This window comes from Leopardus geoffroyi, chromosome D1 (genome assembly GCF_018350155.1).
Source record: "Leopardus geoffroyi isolate Oge1 chromosome D1, O.geoffroyi_Oge1_pat1.0, whole genome shotgun sequence".
NCBI classification, from domain to species: Eukaryota; Metazoa; Chordata; class Mammalia; order Carnivora; family Felidae; genus Leopardus; species Leopardus geoffroyi.
Window position 1 is genome coordinate 81,580,295 of NC_059329.1, and position 22,916 is coordinate 81,603,210.

A 22,916-nucleotide genomic window follows, 5' to 3' on the forward strand; every position below is an offset into this window, starting at 1 on the left:
GAGGGTGGCAGAAGGTGAAAACTGTTACCACAAAACTCAGTTGTGCTTGTAACTTACTTTTGGATTCCACAGATTTTGCTTACCAGTCTTATTGTAACACCAAACCTGTTTTGTTCTTTAGGAATGCAAACTACCACACACTGTTGTCTTAGCTTGGAAATTCTTTGTCAATAATAAAGAACCTAAACTTCCCCTTAGAATTCCAGTATAGTTAAAAGTATATAGGGGCACCTGGGTGGCTCAGTCGGTTAAGCGGCCGACTTTGGCTCAGGTCATGATCTTGCAGTCCGTGAGTTCGAGCCCTGTGTCGGGGTCTGTGCTGACAGCTCAGAGCCTGGAGCCTGTTTCAGATTCTGTGTCTCCCTCTCTCTGACCCTCCCCTGTTCATGCTCTGTCTCTCCCTGTCTCAAAAATAAACAAAACATTTAAAAAAAATTTTTTTAAAAAGTATATATAACTTGGTGATCAAATCCCAGATCAGCCATTGATTAGTTGAATGACTTTTGTTAAAAAAATATTTTTAGCTTTTTAAAGTCTCATTTCCTTGATTTATAAAATGAAAATAAAGATAGCTACCAGAAAAGACTTATTATTACAGAAACCAAGTGTGTCTGTATATATATATACACATATTTATAACATGTTTATATTATACATTATACGTGTTTAGTGTGTGTGTGTGTGTGTGTGTGTGTGTGTGTGTGTGTGTCTGTGTGTGTAAAGCACCACATAGTAAGTTTTAAAGCATGCTTCAGCTTAATTAAAAATGTAGCCACTTTGGGGCGCCTGGGTGGTTCAGTGGGTTGAATGTCCAACTTTGGCTCAGGTCAGGATCTCGCGGTCCGTGATTTGGAGTCCCGCATCTGGCTCTGTGCTGACAGCTCAGAGCCTGGAGCCTACTTTGGATTCTGTGCCTCCCTCTCTCTTTCTGCCCCTCCCCTGCTTGTACTCTGTCTCTCTTGCTCTCAAAAATAAATAAACATAAAAAATTTTTTTTATAAATGCAGCCACTTTGTAGACTACACTTTAGATCTTTCCTTGAATAGTGTAAATATCAGCCTTTTCTAGAAGAAAAGAAATAACATTCACTATTTGTTTTCTTTCATTACAGGCTTATGAAAAAATTGCTTACCTTCTCACCAACTTAGGTAAGTCCTTTGTTTTTACCTCGTTCCCTAGTTAAAGAGTAACATATGGACATATCAGTCTGTAGTTGCTTTATGTATTTTAGCATTTTTTAATGTTTATTTATTTTGCGAGAGAGAGTGTGAGAGCACGTGCAAGCTGGGGAGGGGCAGAGAGAGAAGGAGAGAGAAAATCCTAAGCAGACTCTGGGCTGTCAGAGCAGAGCCCAGTGTGAGGCTGGATCCCACCAACCGTGAGATCATGACCTGAGCTGAAATCAAGAGCCCGGACGCTCAACCAACTAAGCCACCCAGGCACCCCTATTTTAGTATTTTAATATCAACTTCAGTTTTATAAATTGTCAGTCAAAATGAAAGACATGCATGGAAGGTTGGAGCATTCTGTATAACTACAGAGAGGCAGTTTATGTAGTTAGCACACCTAGTTCTCCCTACATGGAAGTGCTTTTTCCCTACCTTAGCAGGTCTTTGGGCTTTCCCCCAAATATTTGTTTTTACCAAAATGTTGTACTATATGTACACAAATTAAAAGGCAAAATAGTATTAAGAAATTTATAAGTAAAACCAGTACTCTGCCACATTACCCATTCTGATTTTCCACTTTCCTGAGAGACTACTTTTTAATAATTTTAGTAATTTCTTTTGTTATTTCCTATCCTATTTCTAAATAATGTGTTTCTCTGACATTCTTGGATTTTTCAGCTTTGGGAAGGTATTGCCTTTCTATTCCAAATGACAAGAACTTAAGTCTTAACATTCTCTGCTGTGTTCTCTCCTCGCACACTTTCCCTCTGTCACATGTTATACACACACAATTTCGCCCACTTCCAAAGTAGTTATAGTCAATGGATTTGGACTTTTAAAAAAAATTTTTTAATGTTCGTTTATTTGTGAGAGAGAGACAGACAGACAGACAGAGTGTGACCAGGGGAGGGACAGAGACAGAGGGAGACACAGAATCCGAAGCAGGCTCCAGGCTCTGAGCTGTCAGTGCAGAGCCCTACCTGGGGCTCGAACCCGCGAACCATGAGATCATGACCTGAGCCAAAGTCAGATGCTCAACCGCTCAACCAACTGAGCCACCCAGGCACCCCTCAACGAATTTGAACTTTAACTCAAATTAACAGTGTTTACATCATTGTTTTCTATATAACTGTTTTTATATATAAAGTATGGGGTGTACTATGATTGTTTCCTTTCTTATAAAACCTTTATACTTTCATGATGCTAATAATAGCCCTTTTTTTCCTTGATTTTCTACATAGTTTCCTTAATTTATCCCAAACTTTCTGCCTCAACTCTGAATGGTCTCTAAACACATTCAAAAACATCAAGTACTCTACTCATTTTCTTTTCTTCTTAGAGTTACCCTCCCTGAACCCAGTGTTACTCCAGTCTCGAGGGCCTACCCTTGACAGCTCAGAGCCTGAAGCCTATTTCAGATTCTGTGTCTCCCTCACTCTCTGCCCCTCCTCTGCTTGTGGTCTCTCTCTCTTTCTCAAAAATAAACAAACATTACAAAAATTTAAAAATTAAGTCAACTGATGAAAAGAGTGTCAGTTTTGTCAGACAGAAGTCAATTCAAGAACAAGAGCACACATATGAAGAAAATAATAAGAATAAAGTCACCATGTTAATATTAGGCAAACCAAAATTTAATATCTGTTTGAGTGAGAAAGAGAGATACTTCATACTGATGAACAGTCTACCAGGTCAGTACAATAGTCATGATTTGTCTATATCTTTTTATAAACCTCCAAAATATAGAAAGCAAAACATGATAGAAATTCCCCCCAAAATTGATGAAACCATACTCAAAATATAAGCCAGGATACAAAGCATTTGAATATCATAACTAACAAGCTTCTCTTAAAATATATATAAATGGGATGCTCAACAAAAAATATACATGTTCTTTTCAAACACTTGATAACATAGACAAAATATATCCAAATAATTTGAAGGCAAGTGAAACTGCAGCTTTTTTGACCCAAAGCAGAAATCACACAGGAACGTTTGTGGATCATGATGCAATAAAATTAGAAGTGGAGAACCAAAAACAAACTACACAATGGGGATTTTTTAAAAATCCATGTTCTCATCTCTAAATAAGTTTTATGCTAACTTTGCAAACTGTTTAGAATGCAGCAGCGGTGAAAACACAACCAACCAAAACTTTGGAGCAACACAGGCTCTCCAGACTGCTGTCACTATGGCCCACCAAGCAGTCAGCCTGGGGACCACCCCACAGACCCCTGTCACTTCTGGCACATACTCTCGTTGGACTTGGACTCCCGCCAGACCAGTTCCCCTGTTCCGTGTCTGGATCATGCATACGTCGGGGCCCATCTTTTCCTGAGATCAGATCCCATCTATTTTCTATCCTTCTTGAATTCTTTAATTGTATGAAAATGCATATTAGCTGTACATACAGCTCTTCTAGCCTTATTTGGATACTGGGTGGGAGTAGAGGCTACAATACACACTGCTACCTTTATCCCATCTCTCTCATTATTTTTGTTTTGTTAAGAGTCATAGAAACATAGGACATAAGAATGGACAATGTTCTTGAAATCATCTTGCCTAATTCCTTGTTTCATAAACATTAAAATTGGTTGCAAAAAAAAAAAATGTAAAGAGATCCACTTGAGATCCCCAGAAAATTAGGTGTAAAGTTGAGATAGGAGCTCAGCTCTTATGACTGAGGTAGCCCTCTTTCCTTTTACCATTCCACTTCTGTCTGTGCAAAATATCCATTCTTTAAAGAACTCTGGGGGCGCCTGGGTGGCTCAGTCATTGGGCGTCCGACTTCGGCTCAGGTCATGATCTCACGGTCCGTGGGTTTGAGCCCCACGTCGGGCTCTGTGCTGACAGCTCAGAGCCTGGAGCCTGCTTCCGATTCTGTGTCTCCCTCTCTCTCTGACCCTCCCCCGTTCATGCTCTGTCTCTCTCTGTCTCAAAAAAAAAAAAAAAAAAAAAAAAATTTAAAGAACTCTGTGGATAATTTAGGTCCTTATTCGAGCATAGCCAGTTTGGGTGAAGGACTGATCCAATGTATATGGTTACTTCTAAATGACAATAGCAGAGAGAATCCTGAAAATCTTTATATATGAATAGCAGGCATTGTATTTTTGTAGCTCTGGAAAAAGTCTAAAGATTGTATCGTTGGATCCCTTTATCAACCCTGTACAGCAGATATCATCATTCACATTTTGCAGATGCTGACCTACAACTCAGTGATGCTGAATGTCTTGTAGAACTAGTAAATGTTCAGAACATGAACCTGGGGTTTCTGAGTCTATATCCATATTTCGTGTTTTTCACCTCATCTATGTAAACATATCCTGTTTTCCTTTTAGAATATCCTCGAACAGAATCTGAGTGGGAAAACAGCTTTGCTTTGAAGATGTTCCTTTTCCAGTTTGTTAATTTAAATAGTTCTATCTTCTATATTGCTTTCTTTTTGGGGAGGTAAGTCAACTTTATGCATGTTGTCTTTGCAGAGTGAAAAAGATTGCCAACCGTTCCATTGCCAGTTTGTTAACAAGGGTGACAAATTCTTGTCCCCTGCCTTAGAAAACTACTAGTCCGTCTTCACATATGTTTCAATCAAAAGACTTCATTCAAAGTACAGGACAGGTGCCACTACCAATTAAAGTTGGCATAAAAAATAAAACCTGTGTGCCATGCTTGGGTTGAATGATGACTATCCAATCATCAGTGATGGTTTTGTTAAATACGAAAATAATTTTTGTATAACCCTAGGTTATAGTTCCTTAGTGTGGAAACTTCTACCTATCACGATGACATTTTTTTCCCCTGTCTTTGCTGCACAATATGAAAAAGAAGCGTATTAAACTATGCTCACCACTCCAGCCGGTACTGAAGCTAGAACCATTTTTTTTTAAATTTTTTTTCAACGTTTATTTATTTTTGGGACAGAGAGAGACAGAGCATGAACAGGGGAGGGGCACAGAGAGAGGGAGACACAGAATTGGAAACAGGCTCCAGGCTCCGAGCCATCAGCCCAGAGCCTGACGCGGGGCTCAAACTCACGGACCGCGAGATCGTGACCTGGCTGAAGTCGGACGCTTAACCGACTGCGCCACCCAGGCGCCCCTAGAACCATTTTAAACTAAACAACTCAGCACATTACATTAATGTTCATTAGCTAGGTGCACAGAACATTAAAGATCTACAGGTGAAAGTGGAAAATTTCCTTTGGCTGGTTTGTCTGTACTTTCTCACCCCACTGGCATGGCATTTACACACCACGTTTTTTTCCTTTTTAAGTCAGGTACTTTGATGTGTAAGCATGGTCTAAGTCAGCAGTTCGGGGACAAGATGCCCCAGTGAACCTTGATGTCTACCTACACATGCACTTGTTGTGATGCATTAGATGTTCTTCAGTCAACCCCACATAAATGCTAATGAATTAAAATGCCTTTTTACAGATTTGTAGGCCACCCAGGAAATTACAATAAACTTTTTAACCGGTGGAGACTGGAGGAAGTAAGTAACCTTGTAAGGGTGGGTGTGGGCCTGGGCGTGGATATGGGTCAATGATCATAGAAGGGGAGTGGGTGGGAAGAGAGACACATAGAAGTTGGGTACACGGAATTTCAGACATGCTGAAGATGCGTTGCTGGTAGAGAGTTCTTAAGGGTTCAGAAATGAAGGAACTACATCTTCCCAAAAGAAGGGTGTGAACTTAAAGGTTAAGCCCTAAAATCCTGACCTCAGCTCTTTAATTTTCTGTCAAATCCATATCTTCATTCACAAAGCCCAGAAATTTCGGTCCAGGGATTTTTCACTTTGGGGGAATTATTATAATCTATTCCATGGGTGTTTGAACTTTTAAATATGTTAGGTTTCCTTTCAAGCAGGGAAACTTCATCCAAAAGAAATCTTACTTGAAACACCAATCTATAATTATATAGATGTGTGTCTTCTAAGTCTCATAGTTTTGTGTTGATTTATAATATGTATGTTATAGAAACAAAAGGTCTAGTATTGCTAGATCACAGGGTTAAACACTCTATATATTGTCACTGAGACTGACAAATTGTCTTCCAAAATGCCAGTCCCTATAGCGTATGAGCCTGCTGCCTCAGACTTTTGCCAACAGAAACATTTTAATTTTTACCAATATAACATCTAAAAGATATCTCTTTTTGATTTCAGCTCCTTTAATTACGAGTAAAGTGGAGAATAGTTTTCACACGTTTGTTGGATAGTTTATATTTCTGTGTGTGTGCGCTATTCTTGCTCATTTCCATTAGACTATTTTTCTCTGTCCTAATAATTTATAGACTAATAGGCTCTCATCTTTCAAATTTGCTGAAGATATGTTTCTCATTTTCTTGTATATCTTAATTTTGTTTTGATGCATTTTTTTTTAAAAACTGAAGAACATTTTTCAACTAAAATATCATTGCTGTTAATGACTTTGGGCATTTATATCATGCCAAATAATGTGTTTTTCATTCTAGAAATTAAAAAAGAAAAAGCCTCGCACTTGTACTTTTCACTAATGTTGTTTTTTTAAAATATTAACGTCTTTGTTGCATTGGAAGTTTATTTCTGTGTCAAGAATACTCAAGATTTCCCCCCACCCCAGTTAGCAGTCACATTTTTAAGTAATAATACATTTTTTCATCACTCACCAAAATAAGATTTCAGGACTTATTATATTCTCCATCTTGAAATCATGTCTATTTCTGAGCTCTGTTCTGTCTCATTGGTCATATGGTTTATTGCTTCTCTAGTTCAAAATTGTTTTAATTATTCTAATATAAAATCCAATTTAATATATGGTAGTATTACTAGGAGGTCATAATTTACAGAGAGGCTAACAAAGGATTCCCCGAGAAAACAGATACTTCCAGTCTCTATATAAAAATTTCTCCAAAACTCAGGGGAGTCGTCATTGATATTATCTCCCTAGAGCCTTCTAGTTGATTGGAATATATGGAAAAAACCTAAAACTTCCTGAGAACAACATGCTTTACATCATAGAAAACTGGTTCAAATGCTAACCTTGCTACTTATTAATTCTTTGCCCTTAATTTAATCCCTCTGAATATCTGTCTCCTCACCTGTAGACTGGCAGTAGTAATACTTAGGTTGCAAAGTTGTTTATAGATAAGAGGCAATTTGCATAACACACTTAGCACAAGCCCTGGTCTTTGGAAGCCACTCTGATTGTAGCTGATAGTTATCAATGCTCTGTCTCCACAGCCACCTGGGTATTATCCTCTCAGGCGAAGACAGATGAAGGTTTTCCATAACTCCAGGCCTCCAGGAGGTCCCCAAATCAAACTTGCAGTTTTCACTCATAGCCCAGATTATCCCATATCTGCTAAGAGGCTTTCATCTACCCAGTTTGGGACCCAAGGCTTACTTTTTACCAGGAGTGATCAACTGGATTTAGCAAAGGGCAGTGTGGGGAACCGAGTGGTACAGGCAGGTAGATCTGCGTATTGATGCCACTTTAGGAACTGCTGTCACCAATAATTTTGTTCAATTGGGTACTTTTACTCTTAAATGTAAAATTATTGGAAGTCATGGTTCTCCTTTGGGAATCCCAGAGAAACAATCCCGATACTGGTGTCAAGAAAAATGTTTCATAACCATTGTAGACATTTTCCACAATATATATGGATGGCCGTATTTTCCAACAAATTATTATTTATTTTGAAAAAAATCAGTGAAATGAAAAATGTGAATTTGTAATAGACCCTAGAAATTCTAGAACTGTACACATAAATCTACTTAATGGAAGATAAAAATTGACTCTCTGAATTCAATCATACCACAAGCATTTATTGACACATACTCTATTCCAGCACCCTACTGGGTAATATGGGGTATACAAATGAAGACACCCTTTTCCTTTCTTGATGATGTTAATAGTTTTGAAGAAAAGATATAGCCGTGTTATATAACAAGTATTTTGTCTTTGGAGTCTGACGATCTACATTCTAATTCAGTCCCACCCAAATGCATGATTTTAGTATCTCTAAGTCTCAGGTTTTTCTTTTGTAAATTGTGATAAGAATAACTATCTCAGTAGTATTGGTGATAGGAGGATAAAACTGGATCGTGCGTGTAAAATCCCTGGTACAAATAGTGGTAACTATTATAAACAAAGAAAAGTACCTCGGTTTTATTTAAAACATTTACGAATTGGCTATACTAACCTTTCTTCATACTATGCTGTATAATATCTCACATAAACATGTTATGTAAATCTGGGGCGCCTGGGTGGCTCAGTTGGTTAAGCGTCCGACTTCGGCTCAGGTCATGATCTCGCAGTCCGTGAGTTCGAGCCCCACGTCGGGCTCTGTGCTGACAGCTCAGAGCCTGGAACCTGTTTCAGATTCTGTGTCTCCCTCTCTCTCTGACCCTCCCCCATTCATGCTCTGTCTCTCTCTGTCTCAAAAATAAATAAACATTTAAAAAAAATTTAAATCATGTTATGTAAATCTATATAAAATGTTAATAATGGCTAATATTTAATGAGTGCTTGCTATATGCCAGCACATTCCAGCAATTGTCCCTAACTGTTCTAGATGTATTAATGCATAAATTCTATTATTATACTCATCTTACAGAAAAGGAAATAGAAATTGATACAAGTTCTGTAATTTGCCTACAATTATAGAAACCTACTTCTAAATTGATGAAGTCATCAGTTTGATTCAACCAACCTAGCATCAGAGTCCGCGCTTTGAACATTGTGCTTTCCAGCCACCATTGGGATAACACAGAGGCATAATCGAAAACATAAAGGCAATTGATTTGGATAAGAGATGGCTGAATGATTGCTGACTCACACATGTAAATTGGATTTAGAGTAAACATACTTCATGTGAAAGGAACACGGGTATCAGAATCTGATAGTCCTGTCTGTCACCTAGCTTTATCATCGACAAAATGAAGATACCAACACCCATCTTATGAGGTTCTCAGGAGGAGCAAATGAGAAACATATGTTAAGGCCCCCAGCTCTGGGCTGTCCACAGTCATATGATTTTTTGGGGGGAGGGAGGTGCAAAGGGAATGAAAGCCTGGGTCTCCCGCATGCTCATTTATGCTCTTTTACTCATTCAAAGTATAGGCTCTCTCACCAATTGAATTTTAGAGTTGAAGGACTATATTTCTCCAGAGGGAACCATTATATGAGAGGGGCAGACCCACAAAAACTATTTCTGCCCTATAAACCACAAAGTCATAAAGGCTCAATTTTAACAAAATTAAAAATGGCCTGTCATCCAGGCCACTTTGGCCTATGACTGTGGAGAGTGAGCCAATCACATGGTTCTATAATGGTCTTTGTTTTCCCTTTCCACATAATAATATGCTCTGGTATTCAAGGCAACAAACACACTTGGTAAATAGAATTCATCTTTAATGTTATGTACAAGAGTAGAGGATTAGGGTGCAACAGACCAAGGCGTTCAGTTCCATTACCAACAGTCTACACTATATGACCTTGTACAAGTTAATTTACATCTTTGAGTCTATTAAAAAAAAAAAGTTTCCACTTGCAACTGGGGTCTATGCCTGCCTCTGTAGCTTAGTAATTATTCTGTTTTAGACGTTGTACGGAACCCATTTATCATATATATGTGGGAGAACTAGGGGGTCCTAAATTAATCCTAGAAAGAAAGGGCAGGCTTACATGGGAGAATTGAGACTTCTCCACACAGTAAAAATTACCGCTGGCAAGCCCTCTCTCTGGCTCAGTTTAGGGAGTTTTAAATTACTGGGCTGGAACCAGAAAACCAGGCTCTTCGTGTCCTAATTATCTGTTCCCTTTGAAGTCCCACTGGTACCAATTTGATAGAAATAGAAACTGTGGATCAAAGCTATAGTGACTATTGTTCTTATGAGCAGGACAGGAACCCATTTCTAAAGAAACAGACCCACGCTTTCCTACCCAAGTGTCTTCTACAGTGCAAAGTTTTCAAGCAAAACACATTAGTTGCAATGTTCATTGCAATCACATTTTTGTTTGTGGGGGTTTCTAATGCTACCCTTTATTGCATATCTGAAAAAGCAGAGAGCCGCAGAGAAGGCAAAACTGGGTCATACTGACAAGCCATTCTGTGGCATGCTTTTATCACTAAAAAATACATTCGAGGTAGATATTCCCTCTTCAGGATATAGAGCAACTGCTACCTACCTTGAGAGTGGGCTAGACTGAATGACTCACTTCAGAAAAGAATAGGGAAAGGGCAAAATGAGTAACTTTACAGTAGAAATACCTGGCAAACACTGTATCAACCAAGTGATGAAGATTAATGTCACTAGTGATGTCATGTGGAGAGCATGTAGCTTCTGATAGAATGTGATGAAAATGGTACTTTATGTTTGTGATCTCCTTCCATCCTCAAAACACATAAGCCCAGGTTAAACACATGAAAACATCAGAGAATGTTGGTTTCTCAGCTTTGACAAATATACCCTGGTGATATATAAGGGGCAAAGGAGGACTGAAGTGCTTATGGGCATTCTCTGTACTATCTTTGCAAATTTTCTACATTTAAAATTATTATAAGACAGAAAGTTTATTCTAACTTACGCATTTTTCTATCTCCTGATTGTTAATAGGTATATAGTATTCATAGCAATCATTAAATAGGATCATGCCTAATACAGACCTGGCAGATAGTAAGTGCTCATTAAAAGTTTGATTTCTTGTTATTGCTGTTACAACTTTGATCACTATTCTTCTCTAATTACTGAAAACATCCCTATCAGGTGCCTTATACATGTTCTGTCTTCCTTGTTTTTATTTTCTTTATGCACTGAGATAGTGCTGCCTGGTTTTAGAATTTGCTGTACAGTTTGAGGGTGGGGATGTGTAACCAACTGAGAAGAGCAAAATCATAGTTGTTGTTCTGTTTCAGTGTCATCCCAGTGGCTGTTTGATAGACCTCTGCCTCCAGATGGGAGTGATCATGTTTTTGAAGCAAATATGGAACAACTTCATGGAACTAGGATACCCGTGAGCACTATATTTTTTAAACTTGCCTTATTGGGACCGGGTAACCAGACAGATGAAGGTTCAGTTCCCTCCCTGCTGCTCACCAAATGTGTGACCATGTGTGAGTTAGTTAACTTTTCTGAGCCTCAGTTTTCACATCTCTAAGAGGGTATCAATGGCTGTATGTGCCTTGAGAACACTGGTAAGGAGTAAAGGAAATAGTGCATGTCAAGTACCCAGTACTCTGTTCAACATATTAAGATGCTTTTTGCTATTTTTAAAGCACTATTGACAGTACAGGTTCTTAAGGATAAAAATAACTTTCTGGTTTCTTCTGGCTACCAAAAGACCAAGGCAGATGTTGTTTAACAAAAAGAACCTCTGTTCATGCTCCTCAATCAAGAAACAATAAAACAAAGATACAATTTTGGATAGGGAGGACTTGTACTCTTTATTACACCAAAGAAAAAAGTCATTAGAATAGGATTGATTGTGAAAACAACTATATATATATATATATATATAGTATTTCTGTTTTGTCTCTTTAGATAGGGTTTATCTGTAAAATGCTGACATGTTGAGTGCCTACTTTTATATCATATAAAATAACATTTCTCTTCCAAATACACTGGAATACAGTGTATGTAAAACAATGTCATATGGAAGCTGTAAGGCCTAATCAAGGTTAAAAACATGACTATTTTGAGGAATTTCTTGACGAGAGAAGGACTAGTTAACTGATGATATAAATAGCTTAGGTTTAGTCATCAAATTATCCCATCATTCTTTCTCCTTGTTGGCTTACAAATGGTATCAGGACATTTCAGAGCAGAGACCTTAGGACTGGAGAAGTGATATCAACCCTGAAATCTGCCATGAGACATTATGTTACATATTAGGCAGTTAGAGCATGGACTATGAAATGACTGAGACCTGGTTCAAATACTTTCTCTGCCTCTTGCTAAAGATGCTTATAATTTACTTCACCTCTCTCTGGCATTATTTTTTTTTTATAAAATAAGGGATTTGTGGAGATTGCATGAGATACCCAGTGGTCTTTAACCTTAATCAATAAACAACTGAGGCTTTTTGTGAAGAGATCCTCAATATTCCAAAGGGATGAAAATGAATCTCTTGTAAATGAAGAGAGCATAGGGATGTAGGGATAGAAGATTGGGTAGCCCACCCCATCATTCGTATCCCTTCCTATCCTTGATTCATCTCTTTTGAGACGTAGGGTTTGGGAATGTCGTTTGAAAATAGCTGAGGAGATTAGGTAGCAAGTGCCTACCACAAGATCTGATGTGTTGTGAAACAGCTTCATAAGCACCATCAAGATGGTATAGTAGTCATTATCTTATTTAGAATGGCTATTGTTATACTTTTCTGTGTACTTCTGTACATATCACACACTTTGGATAGCACATTTTCACGATGGCTTTGCCCAAGTGGTCAGCCTGGATTGTGTATATCAAATCCCAAATGTACAATGGTAAGGGGCATTCTGTTGGTGTTCTTTCAAATCCAGCAGGAGTGAACCAGTCACTGAACAGTAATTTTGAAAATTTCATAACATGGTTCTCTTTTTTAAAGTAAAATCTTAAGCAGACTGAAGAAAATAAAACTGAACCAGCCAGGCCTGCCTCAATCCCAACACCCAGCCCCTTGTCCATCTTTATGAGGTCCCAGAGGCAACTTCCATGGGACATACACTGAAGAACTACCTGACTTTTGGGTCAATAGTTGTTTTTTCAACACCCACTGAGTATAGATATGTAATTAATTATATGTGAGAGTTGAGGTACTATTCACTGAATCCTGTAGGATTCACTTCATTCTAGAGGTAATTGTCATATAACCCTTGAAATAATTAATTGCCCAGATGTCCCCACTATATGCATACTGGGATATTTCTGTGTCATGTAATTTCAAGATTGCCCCTACGCTAGGGAAATACTGTTGTTAATTCCTTTCCAAGTCTTTTAAGTGGACTGAGACACAGATCCATTGCCTGTAAATTATTGTTCACTATATTAACAGAATGTAATTGTTAATACTCAAACCCTTCACATTCATAAACTCAGAGGTGAATAGACTTACTAAAAGTCACGCAGCTAATACATTGCAGGATAGGGACTAGAACCTATATATCTTGAAACCTTAACTAGGACTCAGTTATTCAATGTGAAACATGACTTTACTTGTGTTTCAAGAGCACAGCTCAGCTGATTTTGGGTTATGAGCAATGAAGAGCTCAGATCCAATCAAATAGGCAACATAGAAGTTTAAGTATTTATATAGGTTGGAGTGGAGGAAGGAATCATAGAAATGGGTATTTATCTAATAAGTATCAGGAAGCACCTAAGTGTAATGGGAGGAATTAAATCCCAGATACATATGTAGACATTTATAAGATCTAGGAAGGCTGAAACCTATTCTCTCATCTTAAACTTGGAAGTTGAGACTGTGCAAATATCTCTAATTCCCAAAAATGTGTAGTGTACTCCCAGAGTAGTGATATTTGTCTTTTCTTAATGCACTACAAATTGTTTACTACGTACTTACCTAAGAGCTCAAAAGCCCTTTGTCTGTTCTGTGATATAGGTTGATCCAGAACTGGTGGTCACGACATAAAATCAAGCGAGGAGTACAAGATGCTTCCATACCTCAGTGGGAAAATGATTGGAATCTGCAGCCCATGAATATTCATGGACTTATGGATGAGTATTTAGAAATGGGTAAGGAAAAAAACTTCTACACGGCTCTTTGGCTTTCTTGATACTCTTTTGTTACTTCACACAGGCTTTGGTTTAAGAGAGAAAACCATCTTGTCCTTTCCAACCCCAGGCATTCTAAAATACATCTGTACCTTTATCTCAACATAACTAGAGAAGAGATTAAAACGTTGTCCTTGGAAGGCTCACAGATTCTGTCCTCTGTTAGCTGTAATATTTGACCAAAATGAAGTTTTCTCATAGTAGAATACCTAGCTTTAGTGCAGGTATTTAAAAGGAACAAAATAAGGCAGAATCCATTCCTGTGTCAATAACATACCATCCAGGATAAAGCAATAATTATTTCGTACAATAAACCTTTGCACAGACCTGGTATGAGTTGGATTAGAAACCTTCTTATTTATATTAAGAAAATAAGGATTCCCACTCCAGCCGTTAAAATCTTTGTGTATTGTCTTGACATTTATTTTTGCTCTGGACTTTACTTTTTCTCATGTATTAAAAAAAAAAAAGACAAGATTAGGTCTCTTGGGTCCCTTTTAAAGCTAAGAATTTTTCTTCAAGCCCTCCTCTTTGACTTCTTTTTTTTTTTTTTTTTTATTCACTCTTTCTTCATGCTGCATGGCCTAGGGGTGGAAAGCACATAAACTTTCAATCCATTGAGATCAGAGTTTAAGTGCAGGTTTTAGGATTTTTAGCTATCTACCGTTTTGCAAGCTTACTTAACATGTGTGAGCTATAATTTTCTTAGCTGCAAAATATGATGAGCATATTTACCTTGTAGAGATATTGAAAGGGTGAAAGGCAATTTATGTAAAGTACCTAATATGGCACAAGGAAAGCACTCAAGAAATGATATTGTTTGTATTACTAATTTTGTAATGCTCTCCCTTTACAGTTTTGCAGTTTGGTTTTACCACCATCTTTGTTGCGGCTTTTCCTCTGGCCCCTCTTTTGGCCTTATTAAACAATATCATTGAGATCAGGCTGGATGCCTACAAATTTGTCACCCAGTGGCGGAGGCCTCTGCCGGCTCGAGCAACTGACATAGGTAAGATTCAGGAATTAAATGGTTCTTGCATTGCTAAGGCCATCAGGTGCCTTGAGCTTAGCACCGTGTGGGTTTCTATTGTTGGGGTTCCCTTCCAACTATAACAAAAACTGAACAATTTTGGTTAACAAAATAATGAAATGAACACTAACGTACCTGGGAGTATGTTTATACTAAATATGCTATTTCATGAACTTGTTTGTAACTAAAAATGATCTCATATACACATTTCCATGTTAAGAAAAATTGCTTTGCTTCATTTTTTATAATTCCTGCACCAATTTCTATTACATGTTGTGTGACATTTCTAAAAACTCATTCCCTTAAATAGAGATGTTTAGATTGCTTCAGTTTTTCCTATTATAAACAACACTGAGGTGAACATACATCTTCATACATACTTTGGCTGATTATTTCCTCAAGATACATTTCTAGAGTGGAAATCCTATGTCAAAGAGCATATACATTAATTTTTTTTTTTGACATTTAGCATAATGCCCTCCATCCATTTAAAATGTTAATAATTTCTCAACATGTTCTCTAGAAATACTGTGACAATTGATACTCCTACCAGGTATAAGAATGGTTCTTTTTTTTTACTGTTGTTCATCCTCACAAATCTGAGGAAGAAAACCATGTGATCTTGTTATGTTTCCCCACATTTTTATAACTATGAGATTAAATACATTTGTATTTCTTCTTTACTAACTGTGTATGAAGTTTGTCTATTATATTTGATTTGATAATCTTTATCTCCATGTTCACAATATTAACCTTTGATATATAGGTTGCAAACATTTTCAAATGCTGCTTTTTAACTTTTCACTCTATCATGAATAAGTTTTTAAAGTGTGTATATTATCACATTGATATATCTCTCTTATAGTTATTATTTCTGGCATTCTTAGAAAGTCCTTTAGAACTCCCAATTTTTCACCATGCATTTTTTTTTCACCATGTATTTTAGATATGTGTATGTTATTTAGTTATCTGTTAGCCCTTTATGGTTTTATTTAAATTGTTGATCTAATTGGAATTTGTTAATAAAGGGGTTGAAATTGGTATCCAGCTTTTTATTTTCCTAAAGAGGAGTAAATTTTCCCAAAACCATTTATCAAATACTTCATCTTTCCTAGCTTGTTTGAATTATCTCTATTATACTAAATTCTATATAAACTTAGGTATATTTCTAGAATCTCCATTTGTCCCTTTGATCTGACTACTTATTTTTGGCATACTGTTTTAATAAACTGTGATTTTGTAATAGAAATTCTAAGTATATGAAAAAGCAAATTCATACTTTTCCTTCTCCTTTTCAGGAATTTTCTGGCTAATATTGCAAAGTTATCTTTTTGGTTAATTATATATATATATATATATATATATATATATATATATACATATAGTTAATTATATATATGTACATATATATGTAGATATACTCCACAGCCAACAAAGTTTATTTCAAATATACCACTAACCTGCAGAGATTTAATGCTATTCAACTTGAGTTCCCATTTTTTAAAACAACTAAAATTATTACCATTATTTAATTTAAATATATGTATTATTTCATTATTAAAGTAATATGAGCACATTAAAGAAAATCTGGAAAATAAATCAAAAAAGAAAAATCAAACCCCATTCCAGGCTTATTAGTGTTTATTGTACTTTCCAATGCAAAATTTATTACTTTGTTAACTTTTGTAGGTTGTCTTGCTCAAACCAGACAACAAAATGTATAAAAATAGTTAATATTCATCTTCCCTCTTTGCCTGTCCCTTCTACCTCAGGGCGTGAGTGATATCAGCTAGGCATTACACTTTGTCAGTGTTTTTCTTGCTCGTACAAATATACAAAAATTGTACACTTATGGATTCTGCATTTTTTTCTTCATGAATATCCTCTAGCTCAAAACATATTGGTGTCATTCATTTTAATAGTGTAATAATACTCATAATAGATGTATGATAAGTTGTATAGTCATTTACTTAGTTGTCCCAAGCAGGGAATAAACATTCATAAATATAACTATGAATAAATATAGGTGTAAATATAGACACAGACATAGATATTATATATATTGTCTATCACATATCCATAGATGTGTAAGAACAGTGTAACTCTGTTGTACAGATCCCCAAAATAAGGCCTACCAGATTAAAATGTATTCACATTTTAATTTTAAAAGATATCAGATTAATCACCACAAATACTGTAACAAGTCCTACTTCAAACAATTACTTTCAAAAGGGCGTCTGTTCCCACAGTCCCTCAATAGCAGTGGATGGTAAGAGACTCAAATCTCCTACAATCTGGTAGATTAAAAAAAATCTTATTTTTTTGAAAGGTGTTTCTCTGAAATGCTAATTTTCAACTAGTGATTGATTATTTTCATTTCCATAGCAATTACTCATTGGTATTCTTGGCCCATTTTTCTCTTGGGTATTTTGCCTTATTAAAATTGTAGGACATTTTTGTGTATTCTGTATAATAACCCTTTGTTTTTTGTGAAGCAAACATATTCTCTCTGGCAATTGTTTTCATTGAATATTGTTACTTTTGTAAAACTATATGTTAAATTTTGATGTATTCAAATGTTTTAATGGATTCTGATTTCTTGTCTCATGATTTTTTATGTCATGTATTTTTTATTTTTATTTTTTTCATTACAACTCAATATAATGAAACATAAAGATTTTGAAAAACAAAGAAAAGGGATGAGGGTTGGAGACAGTTGCCATCCTATCTAATTACCTTTAGCGCTTTTGAGTATTTCCTTCCAGGACTTTCTTTCTTTTTTTTTTTTAATCAATACTTTTAAAACGACGTTTAATCCTGTTTCAAATATCACTTTTGACTATAATCAATATTATATGGATACTGTATACAATTTTAAAAGCTTTTTTGTGTGTCTTTATACCAGATTGGGAAAGTCCTGGGTCTTGACGCAAAACTAGTTTTGCACTTTTACTTTAAAAAGGTACTTGAAACAATTCCTAATGATATTTTAATTTTCAGATCTCTCTAGGTAAGGTTTACCTTCCCTCTGTGGAAAAGTATTCAGTAGATTCCAATCTATACTGAGATACTGTGCTAAGGAAGGAAACAATGAACAGACCTGGGGTCCCAAAATAAGTAAAACATTCTCTGCAAAGAAGACTCATTAGAGGGTTTTAATGTTTTTTTTTTTTTTATTTTATTTCCTATCTTTACTCTTTCTCCTACTAGGTATCTGGTATGGAATTCTTGAAGGAATTGGTATATTGGCTGTTATCACCAATGCGTTTGTAATTGCTATTACATCTGATTACATCCCACGTTTTGTCTATGAATACAAATATGGCCCCTGTGCAAGTCGTTTTGAATATGGTGAAAAGTAAGGTTGAAATTTACACATTTTTTCTTATATATTTTGTTTGTGATTGAAATGGGAACTCATTGGGAAGTTTTGTTCTGTGACCATTAAGGTTAGTGTTTTTGATCATTGCACTTAAAGTGTGCTTATTGGATGAAATCAAGTGGGATAAAAAGGGCAACAGTGTTTTTTATGCAAAAATTGTGAAGTCTCTCTCTGTTTTTACTTGTAAATGCATCACTGGTATCCAATGTTAAAAAACATTATAATGTATTTAGAAGTGGAAGAGACATTAGAAATCATGCAATGCAATCTTCTGACTATATAGATGGAAAAATTGGGCCCACACTGGTTAATCAAATTGCTACAGGGAATAAAGCTAGTTTGTAGGAGATACAGTGTATGAAGGAAATGTCAGCTACATGATGAGAGAGTTGTCAAAAGGAATTTATAGCTAGGGATTTTAAGGTGCAGAAAATATTGCCCTGGATCTGTGTCCTTTTTTTTTTTTCCTTTGAAATTAAAATTTGAATCCATGCTTTAGAGCAGGGTTTCTCAACATCTGCACTATGGACATGTTAGACCAGATAGTTCTACTTGCAGGGATGGTGGGGGTGTTTCTGTGCATTGTAGAATATTTAGTAGAATCCTCGGCTTCTACCCAGTAGATACAAATAGCAACCTTCCTACTCCTCAAGTTGGGACAACCTAAAATTGTCTTCAGATATTGCAAAATGTCCCCTGAAGAACAAAATCACCCATTTTACAACCACTGTTTTAGGGGAAATGTGTTTTTCACATCTTTCCTTCTTGAAAGCAAGTATTAGGAAAGAATGTCAGAGAGCACTAGCCATGGGGAATAGAAATGGGAGTTTCAGCTGCAGAAACTCCTTACAAGTGGAAGAAGTTATGGGAGATAAAGCAATGATAGGAGAAGCCACTTCAGTCCTACCTCAGGGGCAGGTTTGAGCATGCGTCTCATGTAGATGCAGGGCATGTGCCCCAAGATGCTGAGCTCTGGTTTACGATGAAATCAACCCTTAGCTCTACTGATGAACCGATGTTTTCTCAGAACACCGAGACGCCTTTCTGAACATAAACATCTCAGTTTTTCAAAGAGAAGGAACAAAGACATAAAATCTTATTTTGTATTTTGGAGTCATGTCAAGGGACTTTAGCTTAAAAGCAAACACCCTAGATTGAAATTCTTACTGCCTTTTACTAAAAGGCACAATCATCAATCTGGACCCTTAATAAAGAAATAGTGTCTAAAGTAACATTTTATGAACTGTAAAAGACAATATAAATAAGCTACTTTTAGCATGAATAGTGAAAAGCCAAAAATAGTTTTTCTTAATTTAAAATAGTCTAGAAGTGGATTTTAAGGGTTTATAATATGTAGGCATGTTTGGGAACCTTCTTCCTTAGAAGTGTTGTTTGCTACTGTCTTTGCTTCCATCTAGTGGCAGGTGAAAATGAAAGTGGTTGGTTATCTGCTGTGTATTCATTTCCAGTCCTGCCTTTCATGTAGATAGCACCAGACATCTCCATATTCAGTGACTAGATGTAGAATAACTTTAAGAAGAGATGTAGAGGGCTTATACGAGGTTGAAACTGCACATTCCTAAGACCATCCTGTTATTTAATTTTTTCTAGGTATGCTTAGCAGCTAAGCTGGAGTAGATTCATTCAGATCAGAATTTTTCAGACCAAGATAGCAAAAGGACAAAATGGCGGTGGAGAGGAGGGTATTGGCAAGAGAGTGGTTAAAATGACAAATCATGGGGTCTGGGATGGACAGGCAAGGGAGTAAAACTAGTGCAGTCCTGTACTTCAGAATTCAGGGTTTACAATGAAATAGATGTACATTTGAATCCAGGTTTGAACGGCCGTTTGTTCTGGGCAGTGATTTTCAACATGTGTGTCCTTCAGAATCCACAAGGCCGATATTGTTTTCATAATAATACTAAGATATTCTTAGGTTGTTTGCTATAATGACATTAATACAGATGATACAGAAGCGATAGTGGATAAAATGCTCTTGTGGCTTTGTGTAACTGAAGGCAGTGGTACCAAAAACAGCAATGACTGTATTCCTTTGTATAACCACCATTTTAGAAAATGCCAGTAAGAAAATTCAGAATGTCCTTGATGAAACAATAATTATTACATTTATTAAACCCCCGCCTTGAATAAATGTCTTTTCAGTATTCCATGTGACAAAATGCAAAGTGTGATAAAGCACTTCTCCTATATGCTAAAGTGTGGTGATGCTCGTCTCAGAGTAAACCACTTGCATGATTATTGGATTTGCAAACTACACAAAATGCTCTTATTGTGATATAATGATTTCCAGATAAACTATGATTATTCAGACTGGCGTATGTAGGAGACACTCTTCTAGAAAATGGACAAAACTAGCTTGTCACTTTAAGAAAAATAACTGACATGTTTGTTGCCATTAATAAAGTTCAGGTTTTAAAGTGAAAATCAAAATTTTAGATAATTTTATCTACCACTGACCTTGAAAGTTTCCCAGTACTTACAGATTTTTCTTGATAAAAATCAATGGTGATATTAACAATTATGCTTTTCGTAGTCTATAGTAAAAATATAACAATATTTGGAAGATCTGCATAATTCAAGAAACAAATATTTCCCAGATGACCCATATTTAAGGTTACAAAATTATGCATAGATAAAATATGACTTCAAAACACAAGATAGACCTGTGGATTTTAATGTAAAATCCATATAAAAAGTTTATTGATACGTTAAGACTCCACGTTGCAGTTAAACTTTAAGAAATGGCACAGGTAGGACTTTGGTGTAATATCCATGAAAGCTATCAACAGTTATTTGAAGTGCTATTAAAATATCCTTTGTTTCAACTACTTATCTATGTGAGGCCGGATTCTCTACTTACTCTGCAACTAAAACACCGTACTGCAATAGATTTAATGCAGAAACAGATGTGAGAATGTAGCTGTATTCCAGTAAGACAGACATCAAAGGATTTGCAAACATGTAAAACAATGTCATTCTTCTTACTATATTTTTTGGAACTTATCACTGTTTTCCTTTAAAAATGTGCTGTTTATATCAATTTGTAATGAATTTGATAAATTATCTTAAATGAATTAATAGATAAATATTTCTAAATTTATTTTCATTTATAATGTGTGAATAGCAATGCATACACATTCATGCAAAAAGGTTCTTGAGATCCTAGTAATTTTTTTTAAAAAATTTAAAGGTTAGCTGAGCTCAAAAATCTTGAGAATTATAGACTTGGAGGAAGTTAGTCTCTGTAAAACTTAGTTCTTTATATGATGGAATTGATAATGTACATGTTCTAAGGTTATTGTAAAACTTAACTCTGACTACAATTTAATACCTCACCATCAGGATAGGAATTTCTACTTGTTTTGTTCACTGTCAAATACCAATCATCTAGGAATTTTTCTAACAAATTATAGGTCCTCAATAAATATATGTTGAATAAGTTAAATCACAAATACACATGCTGTTCTATTGGCTGCTTAATTATAATTATAATTAATAATTAGCCAGATAGTGTGATTTGCATGTATAAAACATATATTTATAGAGTTTTAACACATAGGAAGTAATTAGCACAATGCTTAGTGCACAGTCAGCGCTTAATAAATGTAATCCAAATGAATGGGGAAAAACAGTGGAGGGGTGCCTGGGTGCTCAGTCCGTTAAGAGTTTGACTTTGACTCAGGTCATGATCTTGCGGTTTGTAAGTTTGAGCCCTGCGTCGGGTTCTGTGCTGACAGCTCAGAGCCTGGAGTCTGCTTTGTATTCTGTGTCTCGTCTTCTCTCTGCCCTTCCCATGCTCATGCTCTGTCTCACCCTGTCCCTCAATAATAAATAGATGTTAAAAAAAAAAAAAAAAAAAAAAAACAGTGGACAAGAGTTTGTCTCATTAACGTAAACGTACATAATAATGGAAGTTAGAGGATTAATAGGACTTATTGAATCCTGTCATGTGTAATGAAAGAATTGGACCAGAAATGTATAGATCTCTGAATCATGTGGTACTTTTCTTTTTTCCCCAGTTGTTTAAAGGGATATGTCAACAACAGCCTGTCCTTCTTTGACCTGAGTGAGCTTGGTGTGGGAAAATCTGGTTATTGCAGGTACATACTTGTAAATTATAGCTATCTTTTCTTCTTGCTTTTATCATTCCATCTCCTCCCTCTACATGCTAATGAGCCCATTTCAGCTGTCATTTTGGAGTTTTGGTAAATTACAGCATTTGGGGCCTCCATGCTTTGGTCTCTATTCCTCACATTGTTTGTCTTGTGGATTTTAGGTACCGGGACTACAGAGGTCCCCCGTGGAGTTCTAAACCCTATGAGTTCACCTTACAATACTGGCATATCCTCGCTGCACGATTGGCCTTCATTATTGTGTTTGAGGTTAGTCTCAGGCTGATAAAATTACTATCAGTAAACCCTTTTCCTACTGATAAATTAGTTGGCCCTTTGAAGTCAGTTCCTACTGACTTCCAAAAAAGGACTTGTGTATATCCCAGTAAAAGATTCAGATACAGTGAAACTGCTATAAGACGTGCAAAAACGCAAAAGCTGAATAATGTAAGAAG

At 36.2% G+C, this 22,916-nt stretch overlaps 1 protein-coding gene across 2 annotated transcripts in view; it reads left to right on the forward strand.

The window, feature by feature from the left end:
* The window catches only part of ANO3 (anoctamin 3), a 424,570-nt gene that overhangs the window by 389,350 nt on the left and 12,304 nt on the right, over positions 1–22,916 (forward strand). For both annotated transcript variants that reach the window (XM_045484806.1, XM_045484807.1), the window contains 9 exons: positions 1,112–1,148; positions 4,505–4,616; positions 5,600–5,657; positions 11,063–11,160; positions 13,744–13,877; positions 14,773–14,925; positions 18,157–18,304; positions 22,369–22,449; positions 22,626–22,731. In XM_045484806.1, coding sequence (XP_045340762.1) covers positions 1,112–1,148; positions 4,505–4,616; positions 5,600–5,657; positions 11,063–11,160; positions 13,744–13,877; positions 14,773–14,925; positions 18,157–18,304; positions 22,369–22,449; positions 22,626–22,731 — 927 coding nt within the window. The remainder of the gene's footprint in view (positions 1–1,111; positions 1,149–4,504; positions 4,617–5,599; positions 5,658–11,062; positions 11,161–13,743; positions 13,878–14,772; positions 14,926–18,156; positions 18,305–22,368; positions 22,450–22,625; positions 22,732–22,916) is intronic.